The sequence below is a fragment of the Aquila chrysaetos genome, chromosome 11 (genome assembly GCF_900496995.4).
Source record: "Aquila chrysaetos chrysaetos chromosome 11, bAquChr1.4, whole genome shotgun sequence".
Classification (NCBI taxonomy): Eukaryota; Metazoa; Chordata; class Aves; order Accipitriformes; family Accipitridae; genus Aquila; species Aquila chrysaetos.
The window spans coordinates 21,959,256-21,982,677 of NC_044014.1; the positions used below are offsets into that span (position 1 = coordinate 21,959,256).

The following is a 23,422-nucleotide window of genomic DNA, read 5'->3' on the forward strand; positions in this document are numbered from 1 at the left end:
GTTTGTATTCCACCACACTCTTTTATTTGTAAAGGGCTTTCTGGATGCCTTAGTCAACAGGGGGATCTGAGTGCTGGGTGTTAGCAGCGGGCCTGTGTGACGTCCATAGTGTGAGATCCAAAAAGGATGGATGTCCTTGTTCCAACTACAGAGGATTAATCATGTGCACAGGTGGTGGGAACAGCTAGCTCTGGACTGTCTTCATGGTGACTTGTCTGCAGATCTGCCCCATCCCAGCTCCAAAATGTGGCTGAGGAGCAGGAGTCAGCAAGTACAGGAGCAAACGTCCCATCCCTCTACCTAGCATTTTACTGTCCTAACCTTTCTCTTCCCTGACAGCACTTTCTGAAGCTGGCTTTGTTAGTACTTGCCAATATTATTTGTTTTCCCCCTCATTACCAGCAAAATCTAGTTCTGTACCAGCTTGTCATCAACAAGATGCTGTTGTAATCCACCCACACCTTCATTTCCACTTGCCAGCTATCAGCAAGGTCGCAAGAGGCAAGATGCTACATATCAGTAAGAGATTTCAGTAATAGACAGGGATGGCAGCATGCCAGGATGTACTTCACATATGCTTAGTAACTTACATTCATTCCCTGAGCTCCTTACCACCCCCTTTCAATTCATGACCTCTTCCACATGGTTAGAAGGACTTAGTGATGTTTGATGCAACCCAAGGGTTCTGTAAAAATTGAAGCTGGAAATTAAATGCCAGCACCTCCTAGTAACACTATATCGGGTGTCCTTGCTGTCTGCACAGTTAGGCTGTGAGGGAAATGGGAAAAGAGCTGCTTCCTTAGCAGCCCTTGCAAAGTAAGAACTGGAAAGCAAAAACATTAGTCCATTTAGAGTATGTGTATTTTGGGGAGATTCAGTGCTGCAGCTTTGCAGTGTGGATCTGTCTCGTAGCAATTGGCACTAGAAATAATCACTTCTCTTGTACAAAATCCAAGCTGTCTAAATTAGCTCTTCGTGATACTGGGGTGGGCCGTTTCCCCATTGGTTTGGGAATTTTGTTTTATCTTCTGTTTCAGATCCTAATCCATGAGTAGCTGTACCTCTCTGTGCATATTTTGTCTTGGGAAGTGCTGTCTGATCTGTTTAAATGCTATTTTCAGTTAAGTGCTATTGTTCTAGATGAAGCGTTGTCATTTCTTACCCTGTTTTTTCTTTTGGATACTGCATTTCTGTCAGGCTCTGTGTGTCCGCCTCATCTATTAGAAAGCAGCTGTCTAGTTAGCAGTGTCTGTGCTCAATTATTTTGTGCCTGTCTGTGTGCTTGCGCAGCAATGGAGTTCTTTAGTTTTAGCTCCTTTATGGAACACATGCCTTTGATATGTATGTCTCTGGATCCTCAATGGACAACCGTGTGTGATCACAGATATTACATGCCTCTTCCACATCCTTTCTGCTTCCTCTTCTCCTAATGAGCAGCTTTGCTTCTGATTCAGGATATGTCACTGTGAAGGAGATGATGAGAGCCCTTTGATTACCCCCTGTCACTGCACGGGAAGTCTTCATTTTGTGCACCAAGCCTGCCTGCAGCAATGGATCAAGAGCTCAGATACGCGATGTTGTGAACTGTGCAAGTATGAGTTCATCATGGAGACAAAACTGAAGCCTTTGCGAAAGGTAGGCACAAGACCTGCTCCCCCAAGGAAATGCTTTGTTAAACACAGATCCACTCTGAAAAGAGGCTGTCCTTGCCCATGAGCCTGCAGCACTCCCCACGTATTTATCATGTTTCTCTGGCTCCTTAGTAAGTCTGGTCAGTTTTGTATAGGTGCAAAAGGATTTAAGTTAACACTCAGCCAGGCAAATTCAACATCAGTGGAATCCAGCTCTGAGAGTTAGCTATTGTAGCCTGGCAGCAATCTGTGTGTAAATGTATGTACATACACACACATATATACATATGTGCGTGCAGCAACCTGATTTTTTTCTTTAAAGTTACATTTGAGAGCTGATGCACAAAGGTATTTGCTCTGCAGTTATACCCATTTTTTTTTAAATATGGAGTTTTGTATTTTTGTTACCTGCTTTAGTTTGCTGCTCCAAGATCTTACGTGGCTTTTAAGTTCTCTTGAAAATATGAGGATTTCAGGTTAAACTTAATTTAAATCACACTTTCTGAGTGTAATTTGGTTAAAATTTGTAGCTTTTTTTCCTTTTAAAGAAGCAAACCTATTTTACTGAAAATATCACAGTGTAAGCAGAAGAAGGTTCACCAATAAATATGTTTTCATTTTTACCTTTTCTTAGACATTGAATGACTAGGTTTTAGTACTTCAGGTTGTTAGAACCTGTATTTTTGTTTTTTAGAAAAGTACCTTTCATAAATCTGGTGACTTACAAGTATAGATATTAAACGCTACTTGTATTGTAAGGCCAGTTTTGCGCTTGTATCCTTTTTGTTCTCCCACATCCTTTGGGCTTTCAATTTCAATTGTTCTTTACCATCAGGATTTTGAGATGGAAGTCACTGGTATTCTTAGCACAGACAAATTTTGCCATGTCTACCAAAGTGGAAGAGGTTAATAACAATAACCTCCATCTGGAACTAGAATAAAATGAGAAACACTAAATTCAATTATGATGAGCCTAAATTATGTAGGGTGGGAAGTCTGGACTGCAGCCATCCAAAAGCTGTTATGAGAACTTGTCCAATTCCTAAAAGTGACTCCCAGCAGAAAATAGAGCAGATTTCAAATACCTGTTATTTTTTTACAGAGATGTACAGTCTGCAAAGTATATAGCTTAGCACATCCAGTTGATAGGATGACCTCTGCTTATGAGTGCAGTGAATCGTTGCCTTCTAAGAACCACAGGTTTTTCCTTGGTAGCCCATTGGCACAGAGTGTAGTACCTGTGAGCTGCAATATTGGCCGTCATAGGCTCTGTTGTCTGCGCAGACAATACTTTGCACAGCCCAGCCATAGGACATTAAAAAAATTACTCTAGAGAATCCCAAGTAAAAAAAGTTGCTATAATTGGCAATTGGCTGCTGTTTTCTGTGCTTTCTCTGCCTGGAGTGGGCGGGAAACATTTTCTGACTATTTGTGCCCTGTGAGAAAAAGCTGTTGGGCACCTTCAGAAATGAGTCATTCAGCATCATTAGTTATATCTGAACAGGTCATCTCTGGGAAAGAGACCAGATGCCAGAAGGTAGGGACAGAGCCATAAACAGAAGGAGAAGAAGGAATTTATGTCTCAAATATATCTAAAGAGTCTTTTTAGAGGTTCAGCTGCAGCCAGAAGATAAGTTGCCTCTGTATCTTCAACTCAGCCATTATGGTATCCTGTCAGTCAGGAGAAAACAGCCTGGAACTGGTGATTATGAATAGGATGGGACAAATAATAGGGCTTGCGCTTGTCTGTAGGGTAGAAATGGAATTAGACTTCCACAGCATCTTAAGGTTGTATCGCAGCATTGGGCTGTTCAACTGCTGTTACTAAGGGAAGAGGATGAGAAACAACAATGTGTCACAGTTCAAGTGAAGATGAGGTGAGACAAGAGAGGGATGCTCCATTTTAAGATTTCAATGGAGAAAAAGAAGACATTAAATCTAAATTTTCTACTGATTTTTTTGTTTTAAAAACACTTCAAAAACCCAGAACTGCTGAGTATTTTAACTGGGAAATGCCACATGATGTGTCATTGGAATAATGCAGCGGGGACCTACAGATTCTAGTTTCCTCTCTGGGCTAATGCATAGTTTGCAGAATAGCTTCTCTTTTGCTGTGCAGTCATATCTCTTGAAGAGAGGAGGTGGTGCAGGTTGGTTTGGTGTGGAGCCAGCAGTTCACAGGAGGTGTTGTCCAGCAGAAGAGCTCAAGGTGTGGAGCAGAAAAGAGAAATATAAATTACTCATAACACAAGTTCTCGTGGTTCTGTAAAAGCGTTCACAAATACATTTCACATGCTTAGTTTTTGACAAAATTAATTAATTTATATTTTTTATCAAAAGTAAACACCTTTGTTTAGATGCCAAAGCAATTTTCTGTTTAAAATACAACATCCAAAGGGAATGTTTTGTCCCATCTTTTTCTAAGAAGATTGAAAGAATGTAGCTTTCTAGCATGACATGAGTCTAGCATGTCATTGCTGGAAGTCTTCGATTCATGTGCCATGATGAGATTTGGATGCCTACAGAGCTGTTGGCAAGACAGAGACTGCCACAGAACTGTTGGCAAGACAGAGATGATCACAAAGTCTGTTTCATGTTTCAATCATTCTTGTATTTGTAGCAGTGGAAAGAATAATTCACCACAATGGGTGATCTCAATTATACTAGTCAGGTCATCCTCGCTCTCTTCCACATTATTCCTCCTTTTCAAAGTCCTCTTTTTCTACAAATTATTCTAGGAGACATCACATGCACCTCTCTAGAAACACATGTGCCCCAGCATGTATTTTGTGAAAGTGTGAGACAAGCCCATCAACTCTCTGTTCCAAGCAGACCTGTTGAGGGATGTGTATCCCACATGCAAAAACTTTCATCATATACATAGGGGAAATTGCCAAAAAATAATAATAAAAAAAAAAGCTTCTGGGTGTCTCAGGTGAAAAAAATAAAAGCTCGTTTTGAACAATTCCTTGCATATTAGAAGCATCTATAATAATTTTCTAGTTTCTTTGTATCTTTCTCAAATGACAGCAACGTGACTTCGGTTTCTATTTGGGCTGTATAAACATTATTGATAGATGCAGGTCTGGGGATTTAATTTGCTGCATCCTCTCACTTACAAAAGCTGTCATCCCAGTTCTACTGTATATTCTTAGGGCACATGTATTTAAGTGCACTTGAAACACTGAAAATAAAGTACAGGTGTCGCTGCTGTAAGTAGCGTTAAATATACGTGAAGATTGAATGAAACCCCCAGAGGTAGGAGGTGAGAACTAAACAGCCTTGAGCTGAGAGCTAAACAGCTTTGACTGTGCACCGAGGGACTCTAACAGAGCTCAGCGTGAGATGTCTTACACGCGCTGGTCAATCAGATCATGTACCACTTTTATGGCAGTGTTTTATTGAACACCTGCCTGAGCAAGGGTACCCTTTGCCACTCAAAATGCTCAGCTGTGACTGTGGGTACCCGCTGTTGAGTGGGGAACACACAAAGGAGCTGCCTTGCTTGTGCTGCACAAGGCTTTGCGTTAGGGTCCCTCTGTTCCGGAGCTGCCCCTGTGCGGGTAAGCGGGGTGTGATGACAGCGTGCCGAGGCTCCGGATGGGAGCTGAGCGCTGGGGGTCCCCTCCGGTGCCAGGATGGCTCCCATCAGAGCAGGGCGAGCTGCCAGCCGTCGCACACGTGCTGTGGTCAGAGCCATAATGCCGTCTGACTTTGAAAATCCATGTTAGGAGGAAACTGGTCTCCTGCCTGGTTTTTGTTCTTATTAATGTTCTCTTTTTATACTCTCTAGTAACTACAATAAACACCTAATTTCTTGCTCTGCTTCCGGGTTTCTTGGCAGTGGGAGAAGCTGCAGATGACGGCCAGCGAGAGGAGGAAGATCATGTGCTCTGTAACATTCCATATCATTGCCATCACCTGCGTTGTGTGGTCTCTCTATGTCCTGATAGACAGGACCGCTGAAGAGATTAAACAGGGACAGACTACTGGTATGTTACTTGCTTATCTTCCCACTTACTCTCGGAATAATTATTTATCCTGAATGCAGAGAGGATGCGAAGCATGAGTGTGCAGGTAATGTTTATACTTAGACTAGTCAGCTTTAGCCTGAGGTTGGGTTGCTTTAAAAGCACAGTTCTAAAATGATTTAGTTAAATCAGTGTAAATTCATCTTTGGGTGCTTTTTAAGTCTATTTCAGTCAGTTTAGTTTGCACTTGTGAAACGCACAGTTACGAGAGCTAATCCACTGTAGCCAGACACAAAATTGCACTGCCTTAGCTAATTTAGTTTTGAATTGGAACACTTACTGAGCAGATAAGGACATAAGCATTTGTTTGCTGCTGTGGCTACCTTTTAACTGGGCAAAACCAGAACGGTTTTTAAAAAGAGAAGAAGTAAGAGGAACCTAAATTCAAATCTTTGAGGTAAATCAACAGAGTTTACTTTCTGTAGGGTCATCTGTGAGGTGGGTTAGCACAAGTTTCCTGTGAGAGCCATGTTAGACTGGATAAATTTTTATGAGTGGTTGTGCTTGAAGCAGAAGAAATTCAGGTTGATTCTTAGGACTCCAGTTCACACAACTGAGATGAGGTGCGCTGCAATTCATGTAGTGGCTGCCACCCCACTGCAGGGATGTCTTAACTTCTTGAATAGTGGGTTTTCTTTAGTATGCCAGCTGTAAACTTAGCAAACTAAAATCTGTTTACCTGGGTATGTTGGGCTGCAAATTTGCAGCTATCACAGAACTGTTTCTCAGGCAGCTGAGCTGTCCCTGAAGGTGGGGATAGAAGGGACAGGGTATCTACCAAGGCTGGGAGCCATTAGAGGGCAAGTTGTCCTTGCTCACAGAGCATTGCATGCCAACTAGACATGCAGGTGGAAAATGTTTTGCTACTGATTGAAGAGCATCATCTGGGGAGGTGGCTGAGCATCAATAAACCTACAAATCCACAGAGCTCTTACAGTCTCTTCGGAGCAGAATCACACTTCAAACTGAACAGTTTTGCTGTCATTTCTCATTTGGGCTGTAGTTTGATCGTTCATGACTTCAGTCAGGAAGCTGCTTTGAACACAATCTTTTAGTTTCTGTTCCATCCAACCCCACCTCTTCCATGTACAGTGAAAATTGTTGGCCTTTCAGCATAAGGTTTCCATATGAAAATGAAAAGCATATGCTTTCAAAGATTTATTGTCTCCAGGTTATTTTAGCCGATAAGTATATTGGATGAACATGAATAGGAGGAATAGTGTGAATATTTAGTACGTGTTATAGTGCCTCCTTTGCTCCCTTCATTTGGATACTAAATCTGGGGAGTGCTGTAATGAGCTGGAAGGTGTGGGGAGTGTGTGTGGGTATACATTCATGTCTGCACAGGGGCAAGCATATACTATCACTGCCTACAGATGGCATCAGATAGCTCACCTGTGAATCAGAGGTTCAGGTATTAATCATGGGTGGGATTTCATCAGTAGTCACGCTGCAGTGCCCTTAGTATTTTGGGACTAAAATATTTTCATTCCTCCCATGCTACCTTGCATTTCCAAAAGAACACTGGCCTGTATCTCAGTAAAAACTTTGAAGTCTTGGAAGGCCATGATTTTATTCTCTGAGAAACCTGATAGTGGGTGGTTCAGCATGGTTTCACATGCATCTTATGATGCCGCTTATCTTTAAAGAGGACAGAGGCTGCGTGAATACAGAACCTATGTAAGCAGAAGATGTATAAAATGAATAGTCTCTCATTTAAAAGTAGTTGATGGAGATGTAACAAGATCCAGTATCTAAAATTTCAAGCTAGACAAATTCAGGAAAAGTAATGGTGGTAATTTTTAATGACAGAGGGTAAGCTTGTCGGAACACTTCAGCCTCTCCAACACTGGCAGTTTTGCATCAGAAGAGACGCTCTGGTTCAACTACAAGTTACTGGGTCTGATGCAGATAAAATTGTCTGGTCTGCATAATGAACATGTCAAGCTAGATGGTAACAATCATTCCCTTTTGAGTTTAAAGACTACGGCTCTGTGTACTGTGTGATCACAGAGTGGAACAGACTTCCTAGGTCACTGAGTTGAATCTCCTGCTATGAAGAGGAAATGATGCCATAGAATCCCTTTCATAATCATATCCAATTTTTGTTTAAAAACAGGTATAAAAGGACCTAAACGTATTACTGGCTGTTGCCTTGACTCTGTAATTGTGCTACACAAGGGCTCAGACACAGAGAATCAATTGTTTTGGTTTTCCTCTGGTGGGTGAGAATAAATGTGATATGTGAAGTCGAAGTCCGCATGTGTTTGACTTGAAAGGGAAAAAAAAAAAGGCCAAACGAAAAATGGCAAAATAAGAATAGTTTCCATGGCCCAAACTCTGTGACAGTTTCCTTACAGGATGTTTTTGAGAGATCCAATGTAGTCAAGCCAATATTGACCAGGTCCTTTTTCTTCTTTTTTTATTTTTTTTCTTCCAGGGATTCTAGAGTGGCCATTTTGGACTAAGCTGGTGGTTGTGGCTATTGGTTTCACTGGAGGACTTCTGTTCATGTATGTACAATGCAAAGTGTACGTACAGCTGTGGAAGAGACTTAAAGCTTATAACCGAGTAATATATGTACAAAACTGTCCGGAAACTAGCAAAAAGAATATTTTTGAAAAACCTGCACTAATGGAGCCAAACTTCGAAAGTAAAGAAATGCTTGGGGTTCACCATTCAGACACAAACTCTTCACATTACACAGAGCCAGAAGACTGTGCTGCAGAAATCCTTCACGTCTGATTGCTGGGTGGGAGGGCTGTTTCTGTATGTCCTTGAAGATTTAAAATATCATTGTTTACTGCAAACTGCTCTACCTTTTTAAAATCAGCTAACAGCTGAGGGCTGGCGGATGAATTTTTTTACATTTGTTTTATGTTGGAATTTTTTTAAAATCCCTTTGGCATATCTGTCAATGTCATCATGGCTGCATACCTCTCAATGTTTAGTCTCTCATACTGGCTGATCAAAGAGCCACAGGATACTGGGTAGAATGAGCCTTGGGTTTGGTATCAAGCAAGCCGCTAGTGAACTTTCATCAACTTCATGGAGTCTGTTACTTTAGAAGATGACTCTAAATGATTCTGGAATATGTGTAGAGTGGGGTTTGTTTGTTTGTTTGTTCTTTAGCGTGCTGAAGGAGGTTGTCCCAGATGTTGAGGGAAATGAGAGAGCAAGAGTCTAATCTACTGCTAACACTGCCACTAACATTTTTTCTTAGGCAGCAGGTGTAAAATTTTGCTTTACATATTGTGATGAGACTTACAAAGCATATAGCACTTTTAAAAATCTTTATTTTGTAATATGTATGTCAAATGAGAATGAAACTTGAAAGAATGTGTCATTTTCGAAACATTTCTTCATTCTTTACCCCCTCTATTCTTCTGGAACATAAACCTCTTGCCTTATAAAAAAAAAAAAAAATTAAAAAAATTTCCAACCTGTGATTTCCAACACATGCCCACATTATCTTACTAAACATAACACTAAAAAACTCTGCCTCTTTGGGTTTCCTTTGAGGAGCAATTTTTTTCAAAGGATATTGCACTTGTGATTTGTGTGTGCGGAACAGTGGATGTGTACAGTGTTCGTTTTCAATGCGTAATGGTTTCAGTGCTCTGTTTGGGGGATTGGTTTTGTTGTTTTTTTTCAACAGGTCAGACCGTCAACACACCTGCACATATATACCTGATGTAACTTTCATTCCAAACCATTGGCAAAGGGTTTCTTGCTATATTGGTAAAAATGTGAGCTGTTATGGAAAAAAAGATACTTAGTCAATACAGCTGAAATTGGTTTTCCTTCTTTAGTGCTGTGTCATGTGTGAATTACCCAAGAATTTGACATTGTCAGAGGAGATGCTGAGATCAAAGTCTAGGAAATAAATATTGCATTAAGCGGATGAGTGTAAAAATACCTGCCTGGTTTTAGTCCTGATGTGATGCATTACATGGTCAGAGAATAGTTTTGTCTGTGCTTTTGAATTTGGGCCTAGCTTTTTAATCAGTCAGCCTTAATGAAAAGAGAGGGACAGCTTTAAAATCTGTTTGCAGGGCTTTAGACAGAGTTTCTGAAAGCCTAGGGTGTGTGCTGTTAATTCGCTTGACCAATCTGCTTCACTGATCCACTGTCCAGCTTCAAGCCCTCATTTAACCAAAGTTTCAGTGTGACTGGAGCAGAAATGAAGCCCCATGAAAAGTCAGCACACGAGGCCTCTGCATTTGAAAGCTGACTTTCCCTACCTGAGCTCTATCTAAATCTCTGTAAAGTCAATGATAATCTTCTGGTTGGTCTTAGTAGGAGTTGCCTGGACTTCTCAGTTAGGTAAAAGCTTCAGTTTTCTTGTTGAGATACTGAACTAAATCCCCAGCTTTGGTTCAGGTTTTACTTAGTCTTTTTCAAGTACAACTTTCATTGGGCAAGTTCTTTTCATAATAAAAGTAGTTGCTTTAAGACTTCCCAAAGAATAACAGTAAGAGATCAGTGATTTTTTTTTCTTCCTTAAAATGTAGTATTAATTTATTTCTAAATTAGTATTTTAAAAGAAGGCAGAGAAGGTAAGAGAACACACGACAGTGGTTTCTAAGAGCTGTTGGAGGAAAAACGTGTGTGTGTGTGCGTGCTTCTGCGTCATCTCATGCTTGAAGCTTACTGGCTGTGATTGTCATGAACAACAACATGGTACCTTGTTCCTGGGATGTTTTAAAATACCCAGACCTCTAGGCAGTCGTAGCAAAGCTACACTGGCATGGGTTTGTGTACTGTGCGAGGTGTCAGGATGTCCCATGCTTACATGATACAGGCAGACAAACCCTGCATACCCTGCTAGTATCGGGGCAGCGGTCTTCATGACCATACGCAGGTAGAGTTTGTTGCCTATGCCTGCCATAACTTAAAGTGCAATTACTCGGGCCCTTTCCTGAACTCTGCTGTGGGTGAGCCTCTTCTATTACGAGAACCCAGATAATACACTGTCTTGTTTTGTTTTCTATTTTGTTCTGTGAAAAGATTTACTAGGTAAACTCAGGTGGGTTAAATATCAGGTCTTGCACACCTTCATCATGTTCTTCTGAAATGCCCAAGTGCACAAGGCTTACATGTCTGCGAGATGCTCACGTTACAGCTGCGAGGTGCACAGAATCAGCTGCCGACTGATGCTGTGAGCGTTCTCATCCAGTCTGTGGCCAGTAGGTGAAATGAAAATGGACAAGTTCAGGTGTGAAACCTGCTTGTTCTCCAGCGTAAACCAGAGAGGCCCTGGTGCCTGACCGATGTTCTGACAAGTGCCGATATGGCATACTGCAGCGTGCTGGTCCTGCTTCAGTCACTGTCACACATGATTCTTGGTGAAACATTGTGAAATCTCATTTGGTGTTTTGGAAGCTCCATGTGGCACATGCCAGCTAGTGTTCAGTGTATTCAGGATGCTGAAGGCTTTTGCTGTGCTCCTGTGTATCTTAATTTAGGAAGAACAATCATCTCCAGCAAAATAATCTGGGGAAAAGTATTTGTGGATGAAACTGTTTTAGTCAGTGTTGCTGCTAACCATTCCCTCTCCCAGCAGGTCTTTTCTGAAGGAAAATTAAGGCCTAATATTTAAACTCTTTATACTGCTTAGGAATGCTCATACCAGAAAGGGCTGCAGAAGAGATCCATCTGTCAGGGGTTTTTATTTATGCTGGTCATACTTTTCATGCTGATTCTTGCTTGGTGTTAACAGTGGGCTTCTGGAGCTGCAGGTCTTTGCTTCTGCATGGTGCCATCAAATGGTGTGAGAAGGCTGAACGGTGCTTTTCCCTTCTTTCTCCTCAAGGAGATACTGTTGACTTGTTTTCAGCTTCCAGCTGCGAGGCACTGATGCTAGCTCAGGTGAGATCTGTCCTTCCCACCCATATGTCAGTAAGGGGAATGACCACCCCCTGTCAGGCCAGGCTTTCCAACACTTCCTCTGGCAGCTTTTGAAATGACTGAAATAGAAGTCTGAGGTTTTTTGGTCCTTGTTCTTTGGCCAAAGTTAGTTCAGGTTACTTGGGACTTTTCTGAGACCAGAATTTAAGTACGAGGGAGTGTAGGCTTAATGCCAGCTACCACGATCCCTTCCCTAGATTGCCAGAACCTTTGCTGGTATGTCCCATGCTCTAGACATCTGACCAGACTCCCATTCTATTGACTTAAATCCTGTCCAAAAAAGCACCAGCTGTGCCAAGGAAATTTCCCCACCGTGTCATATTTGGTATATCTGCCAGGTCATGAACATGCATTATGTTAGAAATACAGGTGTGTGCTGCAGAAGGTTGATCTCATTTAAGAGATCATGAGATGTTAAATTCCTGTGAATTCTCAGGACTTTCTTCAACTGTAACCCTGTATTTTGGGAGCAGGGGTGGTGTTTTAAATGTTGCCCTGTGTTCTGAAGAGATGGCCAGACCTGAGGACAGCTTCCTGTGGTTGAACATCATTGAGATGGGCTTTGCTTCAGCAGGAGGGATTCAATGAAGGTTACACTGAGCCTGCAAGGGGTTAGAGAAGTGCTAGGCCTCTGTGCTGTACCTGGGAGGTCCTGGGAAGCAATGGTAACTCCATGTCCAAGCCCACTTCTGCCAATCCCCTGTACTGATCAGAGCATCAATCCCACTTGTGGCTGTAAGGAAGGGGTCTGCGTGGCTTGCCACTCTTCAGAAACCTTTGAAGTGATGCATGGATATGGCCACGCATGGGAGCTGGTTGCTTCTGCCCTGTGTTTGGCTGGGTAAGTATCTATTACAAAGTTGGACCTGGGTCCAAATTTCTCCTAAAGCTGAAGTGTGTTAAGATACGGATTTCCGGGGTAGTCTGCTGTGGAGATTGTGGCCAGCAATGAAAGGCAGGTCGGTGACTCTGCATTGGGTCCCTCTCAAATGTGGGTGAAACAGGGCAAACACAAAAGCAAGGATATTGCTGGCTGGATTTTCACAGCGTTATATTAGATATGCAAAGAAAACTTCTAAGCAGGACGTTTTATTTTGTGATTATTTTTTAGTTTTGAGATATTGCAGTGTCTGTATATTCCAATGAAGTACTGAAAGCACTTGTCTTTGTATAGAAGATAACTGTTTAAAAATTGCAGCTGATCTTGTATTTAGGTAAAACATTTGTAGATAGGTAATTGTATAATGTTAAACAACTTTACACTGGCATGTGTTGTATAGTTTATACAAGACACTTCACACTTCTGCAGAATTTTTTAGTTAGTAAATTTCTAGTAACTTAAATGTATAGTTTTGTATCCTTTCATGTGTGTTTGTTTTCTCAGTATTACCACTTGCAGAATTATTTTTAGTTTCTTAAACTGTAATTGGTTATTTGTGTGTGATACACAGGGTTATTGACTGCAGCAATAAAGTGTTTCTATAAAAAAACCAGAACAAAACAAAACCATTATAGTATCCATTTTGTTTGAAAAAGTATTAAGGGGCCCATGTGAGAGAAAAATTGAGCTCTCCATTGTCAAGGTGATGATCAGAGTTACTTTCACTGGAGTAAACATGGAACTTGATGGCTCTTCAGTGTAGCAGGCCAATGCAGAGTAGCATCCCATGACAATTTGATGTTAAAGTGATTCATAATGATACAGGGATAGGTAACCATGAGAATAAGTGGGCGAGTCCTTCGATGCAGTGAGAAGATAGACCGTGCAGGTGCTTTGGGCTCAGATGCAGGAATCGTGGGGAGAATTTTCTGGCTTATGCCATGCATGAAGTGGGGAGAGAGGATTCCTGTGGGCCTTAAAATCTGGAGCTTCTGGAATTGACACCGAGTGTTGCTATGAATGCTTCATGTCTGAAGTCAGCGTTCTCACACACATTGGTTTCTATGCAGAGGTGCAGAGCAGAAGATGCTAGTTACTATGATTCTCCTCTAAGAAGAAAAATAATTTTGTGTAAATGTGGAGTGGTGGATGGCTGCATTTAGCCTTGTCATGGTTTAACCCCAGCCAGCAACTAAGCACCACGCAGCCGCTCTCTCATTCCTCCCCACTCCCAGTGACACGGGGAGGAGACTTGGGTGGGTGGGTTTGGGGAAGTAAAACTTGTGGCTTGAGGTAAGAATGATTTAATAACTAAAGTAAAACAAAATATAATAACAATAATAATAATAATAATAATATAATTGTAATTAAAAGGAATATTAAAAAAAAAAAAAAAAGAAGCTCAAGAAAAGACAAGTGATGCACAATGCAGTTGCTCACCACCCACTGACAGATGCCCAAGCAGCAATCCACCCCTCCCGGCCACGCCACCTGCCCCCAGTTTGTAGACTGAGCATGACGTTCTATGGTATGGAATATCCCTTTGGCTAGTTCAGGTCAGCTGTCCTGGCTGTGCTCCCTCCCAGCTTCTTGTACACCCCCTTGCTGGCAGAGCATGGGAAACTGAAAGAGCCTTAACTTACGATAGGTGCTACTTAGCAACAACTAAAGCATCAGTGTGTTATCAATATTATTCTCACACTAAATCCAAAACACCCTATGCCAGCTACTAAGAAGAAAATTAACTCTGTCCCAGCCAAAACCAGGACAAGCCTTCATTGCAGATGGCATGAGCACGATTGCAGTGCTATGTATGTTTTCATGCCAGGACCGAGCCTCAGAACAGGAAGTCTTCAGCAGTTTCTCTTGAATAGGTTTCTAGCACCAGTAGGTCAAGGAAAACAGCTATCTGCATGGTGTGAGAAAGCTTGTAACAAAAGTATAAATGCCAAAGAGCAAATAAGATCTGGAAAGTTATGTCTGTAACAGACACAAGGCAGCTCAAAGAAAGTAATTTATATTTCTTTTTAAGGAGTGATTAGTTTTTAATTTTCTTTTAGGTAAGAAAGGGGAGGAAATCTTAATACTGCAACCCTAGAGAGGTGCCTCTGATGCAAAACAAAAGGCTCTATCCTATATTCCCTTCGTGAAGCAAGTATGGTTGTAGCAAATTAAGCTACTTACGTGAAGTTTGCAAACCCACCAGCAAGACCTCTATAGAAAAACACCATGCTGAAGAGATGGTAAGATAGTTTCGAAGGCCTGCTGTTTGACTGACAGTCTCTGGGATGAAAAGCTGATAGGCGGTTTAAGGAACAGAGCCTGTAGAGTCATCTGGCTGCTGGTTAAAAAGTGCTCCTCATCTTGGGTTCGGGCACCTCGAGTTAATTATAAAATAACTTTCTCACTCTTGTAAACCTTATTTTCATCTGAAAGAGTGTTACTGTCACTGTGTGAAGTGTGTCCATCTCTGAGGTGGAGCAGAGCAGTGGCTCAGCAGCACATGGTACAGCTGTGGATCCAGGAATAGGATTTTTCAGCTGGAGCCGTCTGGTGAGTAGTTACTGGTATCTGGCTGGCAGGATGGGCGTGACTTGCCTCTCAGTGCGGGACAGAGGGAGGCTGTCAGGAGTCAGGAGGGCAGCAGCAGGGCTTGGCAAGATCCACCTGAGTGCCCTGTGGAGGCTATGGAGGTGTCAAATGGTGTAACTCCAGCTGCTGACTCTCAGAACCAAGCCCCAAGAGTCTCAAGAGCCAGGCTTGTGCCTGCACTGCTGCTCAGCCCATCCTGCAGGGACTGTAGATCTTCCTCCAATTTCCCTCTTCCCACAGCCACGCTGTGGACTACTCTCCTGTCACCCACCCCCTCCATTTCAGATGTCCCTATCCCCAGCCTATTCACCCATATCACAGTGTGTTTGCCCCTTTCCATTCATACTACTTGTGCAACACATATTTCCTTCCTCTTCCCCCCCCCTCCTCTTTCACCCCTGTCATTTCTCAGTCATTCAGCTTGCCTCTGGGCAAGGCTAGGCAGAGAGGGTTGTGCTGGGAGGAACCAAATTACAATCAGCAGGTGATTCATAGGAATGACCATGGAAGTACCCAAAAGTGATGCTGCGTAAATACAGCTCAGTGTCCACCTGCAATGTCCACAGTTTTTCCTGTAAATCCTCTAGGCTCCAGTCTCTGTTGTGTAGGATACTCTGACATTTTGGGGCTGTATTGAGTTACCACAATACAGACAGTCAGAAGAGGATGCTTTTTCACAGTCTTGGGCTGGATGGTTGACATCAGAAAATCAAGCAAGAATATCTCATTATAGAACAAGAACTGAACAGACGAAAAATTCATTCATCTTGGCTAAATGGAGAGAGAGGGGAATATAATTCAGAAAGGAGGCAGGGGAGGTTTTTTTAAAAAAAAATCATAAGAGCTCTGGGTAAAGGAAATAGGAAGCAAGTTGTGTGTGTTACACAGGGTAATTGGAAATGTAATATTGCTCAGACAGGGTCAAGTGATGGCAAACTTTAATCTTTTGAAGTGTATTCTAAGGAAAAGGCAAGATTGGTGGCAGAGGAACTGAAAGCTGAAAATAGAGAGGAGACCTTGCTTGAGAGTGTTAAGGAGATGAATGGAGTTGTCTCAAAGGCTTTAACGCCACAGGAGGGTTTGAACTAACTGAATAAAACACCAGAAGGCTGCACAGAGCAGAGTGGGGAGATCACCACTCAAGGTGTTCTTGTTAACTCCCAAAGCTTCAAGGAATCAGGCTTGCAATTCCTAACAATTTAAGACTTCACTAAAATTAACCTCCCAGTCGTTTTTGCTGAGTGCCCCCTGCTGTGCTGGTTTGCTCTGACACCCTCTGTCTCAAAGGCCACCTGCAAACAAGGCCAGACAAGGAGGCTTAGAAGAATTCATCACTGTTAGAGCCGTCTAACAGTGTCTGGTGCTGGGGACAGCAGGTTCCTTTGTCAAGCAAAAGTTATCCTTGTGGTTGGGAGAGAATAGGAAATGTCTCAGGCTGATGACTTGATCCCAACTGAGAAAGCGTGGCTGTCTTAGAGAGTGTATGACTACATACACTTCTTGATATGACTTCATAACTGCTTTACCCCTGAGCATCCCAAATTAACTCACAAAGTACTATTGTTCCCTTCCTGTGGATAAACAGGGGTCTCTCTAGAGTCTGGCTTGCCACTTGTCTTGCTCTTATGTTTTACTTCTTGCTTTTGAAAGTGCTGTGTTAAAAGAGAACTGATACTGATCGTGGGATTAGCTAAACCAGTGTTTCTCATGCCAGCAAGATGATCGTTTATTTTATCCCAAAGCTGTGCTTTCAGGACCATGCTACATTCATGGGCACACCCAAGCAGTTGATGCACACCAGAGAAATCGGACGGAAAGTAAACCAAGCCATTCCATTGAGCAGCTTCCTTGCAGCCCTGGACCAAACTAAGCTGTGGTAGAAGTTAAACGTATTATTTCAGGGATTAATTTGGACCTGCCTGTCTTCAGATTAGAGCTGATATTGCACAATCCTCTCTCAGGACTCTATCTTTGCTGCTGGGGCTTAGGACTTTTGCACCAGTCTTCAGTCTCCCACTGCTATTCTAGTTTTGCATTTCTCAAATGTGTGCAGCGCCAAATGATACCAAAAGAGTAGCCACTAATGCAGCCGTATTCCTTGTGCTTGCCTTGTCCATGGCTTACCTGTCCCATGCCTCTGTTCTCCCCTCCTCTTTAGCAGTGTTACCTGTGCAGCCTCCCAGCACTGATCTGGGGAGGGGAAGCCTAAAAACAGGCTGCCTTGTCTCTGTCTTCCTCCTCTCCTCTTCTTGCAAAGTGCCAGAGTAGGACTGCTACATCTGTCGAGGCAGTGAGAGGATCTGCAGATTTAGGTGGAAGTGCTGAGGTCAGGCAGTCCCAGATCCCATGGTCCTCAGGGCTGAGGAAGTTGTCCTAACATCCCGCTAAATGGGATGGAGGATCCGAGGAACACCACCTCATAAAGGGGATAGGAAGTTCATGGGGAGAGAGAGACTCGCAGCCCCTTGCAATCTGGATGATCCCTTGCACAAAAGGTATAAAAAGATATCATAGCAAGCGTTCATATAGCAAACCCGTTGGGGGTCTGTAAGAGATTCAGCTGGTGTCAGAATTGCCACCACCTGGATGGCAGAGCAAGGACAGTCTATGCTGAGCTTTGCAATCCTAGAGTTAATTTCTGGACACTCTGAGCTGGGACAGAGGCAGGTCTATGAATAAGGAGCTTTTTCTTCCCGTTCTGGTGGAGCAATACACAATGAACACCCATATGTTCTCAGCTATTAAGCCCATGCCCCTTAGATTATTTATGTATCTTGGAAGTTTCTGTAGGCTCTACTGATCCTCCGTCATTTGTTAATTACTATGTTGTATCATTCTTCCCCACTCCCAGTCCTTATTAGCATATTTCAGGAGAGCCATCTGCCCACCCAAATTGCCCATAGCCTCAGGAGGGCTGTAAGATATGTGACATACTCACAGAACAACCTTGTTTTTCACTGGCATTGCAAGGAGATAAAGAGGGACAGCAGCTGACTTCTGCTGTGAATTTCCATGTAGTAAGTCTCAGTGATGCCTAGGTGAATGGGAGCTGTGAATAACAAGCAGCAAAATCCATGGCAGAGTAGACGTGCCCCTTGCAGGGGGCTGTCCTAGCCCCCCACTAACACACAGCCAGCTCAGGGATAGCAGCTGCTCACGTTTTAACGGCCTCGTTTCCGCGCTCCCTGCTTGTGAGTGCACAGATCCCACCACTGCCTTGTGAAACCATCTTCAAGCGAGGAGTGAGGTGGGTGAGACGCACAGGGGCTCGAGTGCAGAGGTGACGCAGGGAGTGGTTGCTGCCTTCCCAGGGAAGCGGCGTGGGGAGAAGTAAGCCCAGGCTCGCTGCCTGCTGTCGGGTCAGCGACTGGACAGGACCGCCTGGTTTTGCAAGCAGGTGCCAGAAACCAGGGCCGGGCCTCAGCAGCTCCGCGCACAAGCGCCGTCTGGTATGAAGGCAGTTATTGATAGCGATTAGGGATGGATTACTCTGACACCTTTTGCATTTTTCACACGGGCAGGGGAAGTAATATTGCACTCCACCTAAGAGCAGCCCCATCTTCAAATAGAATGCAAAATAGAAAAAAGAATTAAAAATTCTATTTTTCTTCTGTTTTCCACCCCGGCAAAGGAGGTCACGCCGCCCTGCCCCGCGCAGTGCCCACCCGCGACCGTCAGCCCCCGGGCTGTTTCTCGCAGGGCTGCGGGCAGGGAGGGGCCCGGCGGGGCGGGGCGCGCCCAGCAGGGGGCGCTGCCGCCGCTCCCGCTGCCCGTGTGCGGGCGCTTTCCGTGGGGCGGGTCCGCAGGCGGGTGCGGGCCGTCTCCCTCCCGCGGCGATCGCAAACCCTGCTCGCTCCCAGGCTCGGCCTTCGCGGGGACCGCGACCTACCCGAGGTCCAGAGGGACCTTGCGGCCCAAAGCCTTCGGGATTAGAGGCGGCGGCGGCGTCTGAGCGCCTGGCCCATGCGCGGGCTGCCGGTCCTCGGTGCCCGGGTCAGGGGTGCCGGCTGGCACCTGGGCCAGGAAGCCCCCGGTCCCAGCGTGCGTCTTGCAGGCCGCGTCCCCCTTGGTCTCCATGCCCTCCGCCAGCGCCTTACCAAAGGGCTCGGTAGTCTGCTTTGAAGCGCGGCAGCTGGAGGAGCAGGCAGAAGCGGTGAGGATGGCCGTGTGCCATAAGGTGGTTTCGGAAACCGGGTCTTCCTCGGCCCGAACGGCTCAAGCCTCCCTCTCCGTCGCCGGGAGGTGTACCGTGTGCACGGTGCGGCACCGTCTTCCCCTTGCAGTTCAGTCGCCGTGTCAAGGGAAATCCAGAGTGGTGTTGGGGGAGCAGGGGAAACGCTGCGATGCAAGTCAGTGTCTGATCCCACGGCCTAATCTTTAGGACTCTCACCTTTGATCCAGCTGTGGGATCCAACTGCTGTTTCCAAGAATGGTTTCCTTGTTTGACATCAAGCAGCCATCAGTTAAGACACGGTAGAGGATTGTGTTGGGGTCTCATACGGTGAGGATCTCCTCAGGGGTGAAATAACATAGCCTCTTGATAAAACGGTTTGGTTTGTTTTTTGCATATCCTGCCATTTTGTTTGGCAGGATTTTGGTGAGGCATTTGAAATTCTACCAACAGTAAATATTATCAATAAACCTTTGAAGGTGGAAAACATGATAAAAGTGAGAGGTGCTGAAGGAACAGACTAAAAAGAGACATAGCTGTGAAGGGGCTGGTGAGAGGTAACATCCATTCCTACAGATTTCATGTACAGGACTGAGCTTATCTAGTTTTTTCTTTAATGAGTTGGTAAGAGGAGTTGTAATGCTGTAGGGAGACTCCCCAGTCACACCTCAGTACAGAAGAGACCTGAACTGGTCTGAAAACAAACAGAACTGATGATCCAGGGGAACAGGATGGGCTTCAAATGCTGCATCAGAGCTGAAACACAAAGAAACACGGAAACTCACTGCTCAAGGTTTGAACACCACTTTGCTCCATATTTGCAGCAAAAATGAAGGTGCCCAGAAGGTGGCCTTGTGTCTGACAAAAGCTGATTCTGAAGCACTTGCCGTGTTAAAAAGGGTTTCAGATATATCTTTCAGTGAAGGCTGTGAACCTAAATTTGGAAACTTAGGGCTGACAGCACTTGTGCAAAAATGAAACTGATGCATGATGTTTTTGAAATCTTACATAAAGGAAAGAGGAACCCAAGGAAGAACTTCCGAGATTATGGTGCACTTTTATGGGGTAACATTGTCGATGGAAGGGATCGCGTGCACCAGTAAGGATCCCTTGCTGGTTAAATCTCAGGAGGAGTGATCAGATCTCTGGGTTGGGATTCTGCAGCTGCCTCAGATATGCCATGTTACAGTTGGCAATCTTGCACTTCTGGGTGTTATTTAAAAAGTAGCAGCAGACTAGAAATTCATGCTGAGCAATTCGGTAGAGCCAAGGCAGGCACAGTGGATTTTTTTATATGCCTATATGAAAATACATACTCTGAATGTGGGAGAGCCTTGAAATCTGAGTCATGATATAGCAAATGGTTGAGTCTCTGTTTGTACAGAAGAGATGTAGAAGACCTTCCCTGACTTGTCTGGGTGAGTGTAGCCTGGTAGCATCAAGCTTCTGTGACAGAAGAACAGGAATCTTTCCAGGGCATTGCAGGTTGTCCCCATTGCTGTGTGGCCACCACTGGCTGGCCACAGTGCGTAAGAAAGGCCACAATGCATCTTCGGTAGCTGCAATTTTAGAAGTTGAAGCAGAGACTCCATAAGCGTATCTTGAGGTGTTGCCCAGCAGTCCAAGATGCAGCAGCCATGCTAGAGTGAGGCATGAAGCACTCTGCAATTGGGCTTACCAGAACAGAGGTGGGCAGAGCCAGCAGCAACTTCCAGCTGTTGACTTTAATTGCTCTCTTCCTTTGTATTTGATGGTTGGTGGCTGATCATGCCCACCCAGCCTCACCTGTGGGCAGAGAGTGCCTCAGGCTGAAAGTGCTAATGAAGTATGATGTGTATGACACTATAACTAATCCAGCACAGTGCCTGAGGTGCAAGTGAGGTGCAAGAAAAGCACTTCTGAGATGGTTTTCATTTAGCTTGCTCTGCATACCTGTCACTAGAAATTCGCAAGAGCACAGAGACCAGCTAGGCAAACTGCCTGACAGCAAGGAAACAAGGAGCTTGGTCTGATCCCAGAGCAATGGTGGAATGACACTGGGATCTGCAAAAGCCGCAACCTGGCTCCTTTCAGCACAGTATCATGCAGCTGCTGCTGGCAGCAGCATGAAGGAAGATCATGAGTGAGGCGCCAGGGGTGACAGCATGTGGTGTTTGGTTGCCTGATGAAAATGCAGGAGAATAGCATTAGCGGTCTTGGTGCCTAAGTGCTAAGTGTGCAGTGTTGCTGCTATGGGGTTATTTTCTGTGGGGTAGGTTGGGCTGTGGAAGAAGCACAGCCAGCTCTTCTGTTGCCTTAATGATAGCATCTTAATGATAGCAGGTATTCGGTGCTTGGTATACTCAGGGTGGGAACTGTGAAATTGTGGGATTTTTAGAGTGCTTTGCGGAAATGGGGGTTTGGTTGTGTATGTACAGCTCTGATGTGTAGATATGCTAGCAGTTAGCGTTACGCACAGTTGTGCAAAGACAACAGGGTGTTTGAGAAGCTTGGAGGAATGCAGGGAATAAAGCATGCCAGCAGTAGTGCATATGGCGGTCTAGACCTGAGAAAAGGGCGAGTTGTATATGGATTTGCAGATCTGGCGTATATAATGAGGGTGTAGTATGGTGTGAGTATAGAGTAACTCCGGACAATAAAGAGAATGGGATATATGCAGTGTACGTGTCGGGGTAGATCATGGTAGTGTGTTGAGCTGGTATAGTACACGTGTAAGGTTTGGGCACAGAAGAGCGTGTATGCCTGCAAACTGGGGTGATTAGGCGGTGAGGTTAGAGAGTGCAGAGCAGTTTGAGGGTGTGTGGATGAAATCCAGTAAGCGTAGAGGTGGTGAGGCATACCGAGCCGAGCGAGGGTGAGCTGTGGGCGGCTGTGTGCAGCTGTGCCTGGCCGGAGCAGGATTCCTCTGCAGACCAGCGTGCTGCATGCTCAGAGCTCCGAGTACTGTGCAGGATTGTGCAACTGTGGAAGAATATCAAGAGAAAAGTGCTGCGCGCAGGGCTGTGGAAAGCGTGCTGGCGTGGAGCTGGTGCAGAGTTGGAGGGCAGGTGCCCTACTAGGGCTGTGTGCCGGGTGCGGGACAGGGCTGCAGCGCAGGGTGCGGGGCGGCTGTGCCGGGACAGGGGCGGGGAGCGGGCAGCGGTGCAGCACGGGGGTGTCGGGGCGGGGGGGGGCTGCGGCGAGGGCTGTGCAGGGTACCGGGGTAGGTGTGCCGGGCGCTGGGGAAGGGGCGGGCAGCCGTGCGGTGGCGGCGGAGGAGGCGGCGCTGAGCAGGGTCCGGGCTAGGGCAGGAGCGCGGCTCGGCAGCGGCGGGTCGGGCCGGGTCGGTGGGGCCGTGCAGAGCCGAGCCGGGGCGATCCGCGGTGGTGGGACCATGCCGTCCTACACGGTGACGGTGGCCACGGGCAGCCAGTGGTTCGCGGGCACCGACGACTACGTGTACCTGACCCTGGAGGGCACGGCGGGCTGCAGCGAGAGGCACCTCCTGGACAAACCTTTCTACAACGACTTCGAGCGCGGCGCGGTGAGTCTAGCGGGGCGGGGGGGGACCCGCACCCCGCGGCCGCCCCGTGTCCCGTCTCTCCCCCCCCCCGCCCCGGCGGTGTCCGAGGGGTTTCACCGCGTACGAGCCGCCGCGTATCTCCCTTCGCGGGTGCTGCGGGCCGGACCCGCAAGACCGGGGACGGTGGAGCCTTCAGCGGTACCTCGCCCGGCGCCCCGAGGGACTGCGGCAGGGCTGGGCTTTTTTACGCTCCCGTCCCCGTGTGCCGGCGCTCCGGAGCGGGACACCGGGACCGAGGTGCCTGCTGCCATTCCCGGCCGCCCATCGCTGGCATCCCTGTCCTGGAGGTTAGCCCTGGCTGCGGTTGGTCAGTCGTGGGGAAGGAGGGGGCCCTTTGGTTCTGGCTTAGACTGGGCTTTCAGATGTCCTTGCGCTTTCCTACCAATACTAAAAAAAATTGTGTTGTGTATCCTGTTGACAGGTGATGTTTAGGGTCAGTATTTACTAGTCGTTAGAGCCCTGATAGCGCCAAGGAATTAAACAAAGAGGTAAGAGCTTCCAGTGGGAATTACGCCAGCCAAGGGAGGTTTGTAGGGGAACTTCAATAAAAGTTGGAAAACAGCATGAACATGCAAGGGTGAGTGAGAATGAAGTTGGGACCGGGCTATCAGCTATGCCATTCTTTCTAACCTTGATTTCTGCTGC

The 23,422-nt window shown here is 45.5% G+C and overlaps 2 protein-coding genes across 13 annotated transcripts in view; both read left to right on the plus strand.

Moving 5' to 3' along the window:
- The window catches only part of MARCHF8 (membrane associated ring-CH-type finger 8), a 98,531-nt gene extending 89,058 nt beyond the window's left edge, over positions 1 to 9,473 (plus strand). For all 9 annotated transcript variants that reach the window (XM_041127172.1, XM_041127173.1, XM_041127176.1 and 6 more), the window contains 3 exons: positions 1,455 to 1,635; positions 5,476 to 5,623; positions 8,103 to 9,473. In XM_041127172.1, coding sequence (XP_040983106.1) covers positions 1,455 to 1,635; positions 5,476 to 5,623; positions 8,103 to 8,407 — 634 coding nt within the window. In that variant the 3' untranslated portion in view covers positions 8,408 to 9,473. The remainder of the gene's footprint in view (positions 1 to 1,454; positions 1,636 to 5,475; positions 5,624 to 8,102) is intronic.
- Positions 9,474 to 19,004: 9,531 nt separating this feature from the next.
- Positions 19,005 to 23,422, plus strand: part of ALOX5 (arachidonate 5-lipoxygenase) — a 38,425-nt gene continuing 34,007 nt past the window's right edge. The window contains exon 1 of one of the 4 annotated variants that reach the window (XM_041127409.1): positions 19,005 to 19,197. In XM_041127409.1, the coding sequence (XP_040983343.1) occupies positions 19,120 to 19,197 (78 nt within the window). In that variant the 5' untranslated portion in view covers positions 19,005 to 19,119. Of the gene's footprint in view, positions 19,198 to 22,124; positions 22,263 to 22,501; positions 22,739 to 23,422 lie in introns of those variants that run through there. The other 3 variants (XM_041127408.1, XM_041127410.1, XM_030031063.2) reach the window with 3 other exon arrangements.